The sequence below is a fragment of the Myotis davidii genome, unplaced genomic scaffold (assembly GCF_000327345.1).
Source record: "Myotis davidii unplaced genomic scaffold, ASM32734v1 scaffold1015, whole genome shotgun sequence".
Taxonomy (NCBI): domain Eukaryota; kingdom Metazoa; phylum Chordata; class Mammalia; order Chiroptera; family Vespertilionidae; genus Myotis; species Myotis davidii.
This window is the reverse complement of record NW_006286319.1, coordinates 158916-165868: the sequence shown is the minus strand read 5'-3', so window position 1 is coordinate 165868 and position 6953 is coordinate 158916. Positions and strand designations below refer to the sequence as shown.

The 6953-nt window shown below is 41.9% G+C and overlaps 2 protein-coding genes and 1 pseudogene across 4 annotated transcripts in view; all 3 read right to left on the bottom strand.

Annotated features, from left to right (window-relative positions):
- RNF113A (ring finger protein 113A) overlaps positions 1–6953 on the bottom strand; it is a 22254-nt gene that overhangs the window by 8830 nt on the left and 6471 nt on the right. The window lies entirely within an intron of this gene.
- LOC102753653 (transcription elongation factor A protein-like 8) lies at positions 2289–3016 on the bottom strand. The gene has a single exon (XM_015560151.1). The coding sequence runs from the start codon at positions 2630–2632 to the stop codon at positions 2420–2422; it is 213 nt and encodes a 70-aa protein (XP_015415637.1). The 5' UTR covers positions 2633–3016; the 3' UTR covers positions 2289–2419.
- LOC102753940 lies at positions 4065–6183 on the bottom strand (annotated as a pseudogene).

Below are 6953 nucleotides of genomic sequence, written 5' to 3'. Positions count from 1 at the left end.
CTGCCTCCTGCATGCCCCCCACTGGGGACCTAGCCCACAACCTAGGCATGTGCCCTTGACCAAAATCGAACCCAGGACCCTTCAGTCCCCAGGCTGATGCTCTATCCACTGAGCCAAACTAGTTAGGGCTGTGATTTTTTTTAATACTATGCTAAAAAGCAAAATAGGATCTGGGTTTGATATGTAGCTTTTGCTACTTACCTCAATACTATGTGGGGTTTTTTTGTCTTTAATAGTTGATAGTCAATATTATATTAGTTTCCTGTATGCAGCGTAGTGGTTAGACATTTATTAAACTTACAAAGTGATCACCCGATAAATCTAGTACCGACTCCCACACCATAGTTATTATGCTATTATTGACTATATTCCCTATACTGTACTTTACATCCCCGTGACTATTTTATAAGTGAATTTGTACTTCTTAATTCCTTCATTTTTTTCACCCAGTTCCTTAAAGCCCCTCTCATCTGGCAAACATCAAAATATTCTCTGCTCATCATTGATGTTTCTCTCTCTCTCTCTTTCTCCCTTCCTCTCTCTGAAATCAATAAAAATATATATAAAAATATATTCTCTGTATCTATGAGTTTGTTTGTTTTGATTGTTCATTGTTTTTCAGATCCACATATAAGTGAAATTCTATGGTATTTGTCTTTCTCTGAATTATTTCACTTAGCATAATACATTTTAGGTCTATTTATCTTATTGCAAATTGTAAGATTTCATTCTTTTTTATGGCTCAGTAATATTCCATTGCATATTTGACCATCTATCAATGGACACTTAGGCTGCTTTCATATTTTTGTTTCTTGTCATAGACTTTGTTTTATAGTCTATTTTGTCTGATATATGTATTGTTTCCCCAACTTTTTTTTCTGTAATCATTGCCAGTTTTATTTCTCTGGCTAAAAGATCCAGGGGTGATTTGAGGCTTACATTTAAAAAAAATTTTTTTTATTGATTTAAGTGGAAGGGAGAGGGAGGGAGAAGCATCAACGATGAGAGAGAATCACTGATCGGCTACCTCCTGCACACCCGCTACTGGGGATAGAGCCCACAACCCAGACATGTGCCCTTGACCTGAATCGAACCTGGAACCCTTCAGTCCACAGGCTGATGCTCCATCCACTGAGCCAAACCAGCCAGGGTTATATTTTAATACTTATTTCACCAAGAGTTCAGGGGCCTCCATTGCCCTTATAAGCTGGTTGCAAATTATTTGATTCTTTTTTTAAAAATATATATTTTACTGATTTTTTACAGAGAGGAAGGGAGAGAGATAGAGTTAGAAACACCGATGAGAGAGAAACATCGATCAGCTGCCTCCTGCGCACCCCCTACTGGGGATGTGCCCGCAACCAAGGCACATGCCGTTGACTGAAATCAAACCTGGGACCTTTCAGTCCGCAGGCCAACGCTCTATCCACTGAGCCAAACCAGTTACGGCTATTTGATTCTTACTTATTAAAGAACTTTAATTCTGTCTGTGACATAAGTTCATTAAAAATACATATAAGTGCCCTGACCAGTTTGGCTCAGTGGATAGAGTGTTGGGCCATGGGCTGAAAGGTCCCGGGTTCGATTCTGGTCAAGGGCATGGGCCTTGGTTGTGGGCTTGATCCCCAGTGGGGGGCATGCAACAGGCAGCTGATCCATGTTTCTCTCTCATTGATGTTTCTATCGCTCTCCCTTCCTCTCTCTAAAAAATCAGTAAGAATACATTAAAACATACATATTAGCAAAAAGAAAACTCACACCACACAGAAATGAGCACAGTTAAGTTTTTGATGTATATATGTATGTATATATGTATACACACATGCATGCAAACACACCATTTGGGATTTTTATCGTACATATGTGAGCTGATATTAAATATGCTTTGTAACTTATGTTACTTTACAATATGGAATGAACATATTTTCATGCCTTTGTGTAAAACTTCCTAGTTGAAAAATAGACCTGGAGAATGGGTCAAAATACAAAATCCAGTAAGATGCTGGTTAACAAGTAAACAATCTAAAACAAAATCCTACCAGATGATGAAAAGTAAAACGAAGCCAAAACCAGTTTGGCTCAGTGGATAGAGCGTCGGCCTGCGGACTGAAAGGTCCCAGGTTTGATTAAGGTCAAGGGCATGTACCTGGGTTGCGGGCACATCCCCAGTGGGAGATGTGCAGGAGGCGGCTGATCGATGTTTCTCTCTCATCGATGTTTCTGACTCTCTGTTTCTCTCCCTTCCTCTCTGTAAAAAATCAATAAAATATATTTAAAAAAAGAAAAGTAAAACGAAGATAAAAGATACATCAGAATATGCTAACAGAAAGCAGGCGCCAGGTTTTACTATCAGATTAAAAAAAAGAATTCAAGGCCTAAAGCACACAGGATAAGGTCATCTGCGAGAATGTCTTTGCTTTTAATGCATCATCAAAAACTTGTTTCTTACTCTTATTTCTTCTCTAAGCCTTTCCAACTCATATATTCCTCTTAGCATTTCTTCAGGGTTAAAATGCCTAACGGGAGTGTCTTCTTTGAACGCCTGGACAGGTTGAGTCAACCCGCTTCTAAGGTTTCCTTCTGCCTCCTGCGGTACATCTTCTGAAGGGTGGTCTTCCTCAGCCTTTGGCATGTTCTATGGCGTTCCTTCATTTTCTTCACAAGACTTTTGCATGTTGAGTATTTTTCTATTATTTCCTTTTTGAATAAATTAATTCTGCAGGGATCCAGCAGATTTTTCTCCTTCTTCCCTCACTCAATTTGTGCTGCGTCCAAAAGACCAAATGTCCTAAAAGGATCTGGGGCACTTTCCCAACCTTTTTTTTTTTCATTTCCGTTTGCCTGAAGTATCTTCTTCTATTCCTTTATTTTCAATCTGTGTATCTTTTGATCTGAAGTGGTTCTCCTGTAGGCAGCATATGGATGGGCCTATTCTCCATTCAGCCACCCTGTCTTTGGATTAGAGCATTTAATCCATTTACATTTAAAGTAACTATTGATAGGTATGTAGTTATTGCCATTTTATTATTCAAATTTTTATTCCCTTTTTCTTCTTAAAGAAGTCCCTTTAACATTTCTTGTGATGATGAATTCCTTTAGTTTTTTTCTTATCTGGGACAGTGTGGGAAACTGATATAGGGTTAAGCCTCGGACTGACCTGCTGGCAAAGTCACAAACAAGTCCTAGCTTAGAGGGCACAGTCCTCTTAGCATAATTAGGCTTGACCTTATAACACTCCCTAGATCTTATCTGGGAATCTAATGGGCTGAGGAAGTGCAGGAAGTATAACCGTGGTGTAAACAGGTGAAACTCACAAGAAGAGTGTAGCTTTGGTAACCACTACCTTGTTTACCCCTCACTATAAAAAGCTTGGTGAGGCCTGAGCACAGTGGAAGTCCTTCCTCTTGAGTTGGACTTGCTGCCTGGTCCCCCATTATTCCAAGATTATCTCCTGTCTTTTCTCTTTCATTTGATGTGCGGCTCCTCTTCCAGACTCGAACCCTGAACCACGCAGGACGTGGAGGGAAACACGACAATACTTTCACCCCTTATCACCATCTGGTTTGATCCACTATCATCTCTCACCTGGACAAAGGCAGTAAGTAGCCTTCTAACTAATCTGTCCCCTTCATCCTTTGACCCTCCTGGTTTGGTTTATTTTCTCCCTAGAAACCAGTTTTGTGGGTTTTTTTTCTCCTTTGACATGAGATAAATGTAGACCCCTGTGTAACAGATACTTCAATTAAGATATAAAACATTTCCTCATTCCCCTCAAAGTTCCAAAAGGATCCCTTTTTGGGAGTCAATCCTCACCTGAGGGTACTTCCCCCCCCCCTCCCCCCATTGATTTTTAGAGAGTGGAAGGGGGAGAGAAAAAAACATCAATGTGAGTGCCTCCCATACTCGCGTCACAAATGACCAGGGCTGGGATGGAGCCTGCAATAGAGGTACATGCTCTTTGTGTTCTTTACTGGAATTGAACCCATGACCCTTCAGTTGGAGCCAAACCGGCTAGGGCCAGAAGGATCCCTTTCTTTTATTTATTTATGAAATTTTAAGGCCAGGTTATTAAGTTCATTAATTGTTTTTTCTTAGAGGAAAATCAACACCCTCTCAGCATAGGCACAGATGCTGTGGCAGTCTAAGCCTCTGCGAATGAGGATGGTCCGTCAATTGGTCAAGTCACTCCCTGGGTCAGCAGTGTAGTAGTCTGGGTCATCCTCATCATCCTCCAGCTCCAAGTCATCTATTTCCTGGGACGACGATGCATCTACCTCCACACTGTTTCCAGCATCCTCCAAGAACTGGATATCAGATGTGTCAAGATTGTGACCTGTTTTAAATAGCTGTTTCCTACTTATTTATTCCTGCTTGTTTTTTTTCCCTTCATTCTTTTTAATTTTCAAGAGTTCTGCACCAAACTTGGCTTTCCAACTTAAGAAATTCTCAACTGTAACAGGAGTGCAATGAAATAATTGCTTTTCGGCTTATTCTGCTGCTTTTTCTTTTTGTTTCTTTTCTTCTAGTTTTTATTTGATCCACTATTTAATTTTTCTTGTACAGCTGTCACTAAAGTAAAGATCATCACCATACCAAGGTTTTCTTCTGCCTGTAATACTAATAATTTTAAGATGCTTGAGACAACATTATCTCCTAGATTTTCCTAGGAGAATATATCATAAAGGAGGACTTCATCTGGATATTTCTCACCATATGTAAACTTGAGTGTAGTCTGGACAGTTTCATCATTTTCTCCAGCCTCAGATGTCACAGTAATGGTGAAGCTAGGAGAATTTTCTGATAATACTGTAAAGGAGTCGGGGTACATGGACTCCAGAGCCTCGAGCTCCTTGCGCTGCTCCTCACCCCTCGCCATACTTTGTCATCATTGCCGCCCATGGATCGCCCAGACACCCAGGCGGTGAGCCATAGCCGGGGCCACAGCTGCACTGGGAGAGCGGGCAGTGGCCAGGCTGGCTCAGGAGCAGAGTCCCTGGCTGGGAGGCCCGGGCCCCCAGAAGGACCCCGTTAAAGCCAGTATCAGATCATGTCATTCCTCTGCACAAAAGCTCCTGGTGGCTCTCCATCTTATTGAGATAAGGCTGTAAACAGTCTGCGCCACCCCTCCCCCATTATTTGTTATCTAATCTTGGAGTTCTTTCCTCTTTTTGCGTCCACTCCAATTTTATTGCTTCCTCTCTGTTCCTAGAAAATATGTCTGGTACTTTCCTGCCTCAGGGCCTTTGCACATGATTTTATGGCTCTTTTCTGAAATGCTCTTCTGCTGTATACCTGCATACCTGCTTTGTTTAGGTCTCTGCTCAAATGTCACCTATCAGAAGAGGCCCTCCCTCACCATCCTAAATAAAATAACCTTCTCCACACCATTGCATTGCTTTATTATTTTTCATAGTACTTATGTCAATCTGATATGTATCTGTATGCATAAATCTGTTACTGTCTCTCATGTAAGTTCTATGAGAGGAGGAACTTCAGGGCTTTTGTTATAGCTCTATCTCCAGTGCTTAAATCAATCAATACCTGACCGTATAGTGGGTGCTCAAAACTATTAAATTAATATCCACAGATTCCAGTTTGTTTACCATCATGTCACCTGGACTAGTGCACCAACCTAACCCATCTCCCTGTTTCATGTCTGGTTCTTTCAATTCATTTCCCATACCATAAAATTATCTTTATAAAATTCAAATCTGATCATTTCACTTTCTTTCTTAAAACCCTTTGAAGGCACTCTTTCGCCCTTCAAAGTCCCTAACATGACTTGCAAGGTGTCTGTTCTTTGGCCCTGACTACCTGGCCACCTTGCCTTTTTCCTCCAACCACCCTGGACTGTTCTGAGTTCCGAGCTAAAACCAGTCTCTTACTTCAGGTCATTGGAATATACTTAACTCTCTGCCTGGGATATTCTCTTTCCCAGCAGGGTCATTTCCTACGGGAGACTCCTCTGACTTCACACTAGGTTAGCTCTTTCAGAGTCCAGCTGCAATCTCATCCCTGCAGGCACTATTTTTGTAGCATGAAAAGTATCTTGAGTACACCACTGATTTATGTACTTTTGTAGTGTTATTATCCCTTTAAGGATCTGCTGCCTGGCCAGTGTGGCTCAGTGGTTCAGCATCGACCTATGAACCAGTTCACGGTTTGATTCTAGTTCAGGGCACTTGCGTGATACCCTGTGGGGGCATGCAGGAGGCAGCTGATCAAATTATATTTTTAAATATATGTTTAGTGATTTCAGAGAGGAAGGGAGAGAGGAGAGATAGAAACATTAATGTCGAGAGAGAATCATTGACTGGCTGCCTTCTGCACGCCCCCTACTGGGGATCGAGCCCACAACTCTGGCATGTGCCCTCAGCCGGAATCGAACCCGGGACCCTTTATTCCACGGGTCGACACTCTATCTGCGGAGCCAAACCAGCTAGGGCTAAAAAAAATATTTTTTAAAACACTATGCTAAAAGAAAAAATCTGCTGAATGCTATGGTTTCTAAGAATAATGTTCATTGCATATATTTTGGATATTCTCTTAAGATTCAGACAGGTATTGAAAAAACATGTGGAGTAGTAGACAAATGTTTTCTTTTCCTCTTCTCTTAGCTCTTTAACTTCTTGTGTGCTCTTGCTCTGGGGAGCAGGATGTGGCCTTTGGGTTCCCCTCTTCTTCCCTCCAGGCAATTAGTTTACCTTTGCCTTTCCCTCTCCTAAGCACCAAGGGTGCTTCTTTTTATTATTATTGTTATTTAAATACTAGGGGCCCGGTGCACTGGGTGTGTGTGTGTGTGTGTGTGTGTGTGTGTGTGTGTGTGTGTGTGTGTGGCGTGTCCCTCAGCCCAGCCTGCCACCTCTCACATACTGGGAGCCCTCAGGCATTGACCCCCATCACCCTCCAATCGCAGGATCGGCCCCTTGCCCAGGCCTGACGCCTCTGACAGC

Coding starts and splice junctions, on each gene's coding strand:
- LOC102753653 (XM_015560151.1), bottom strand. CDS start 2,632: ATGCCAAAGGCTGAGGAAGACCACCCTTCAGAAGATGTACCGCAGGAG.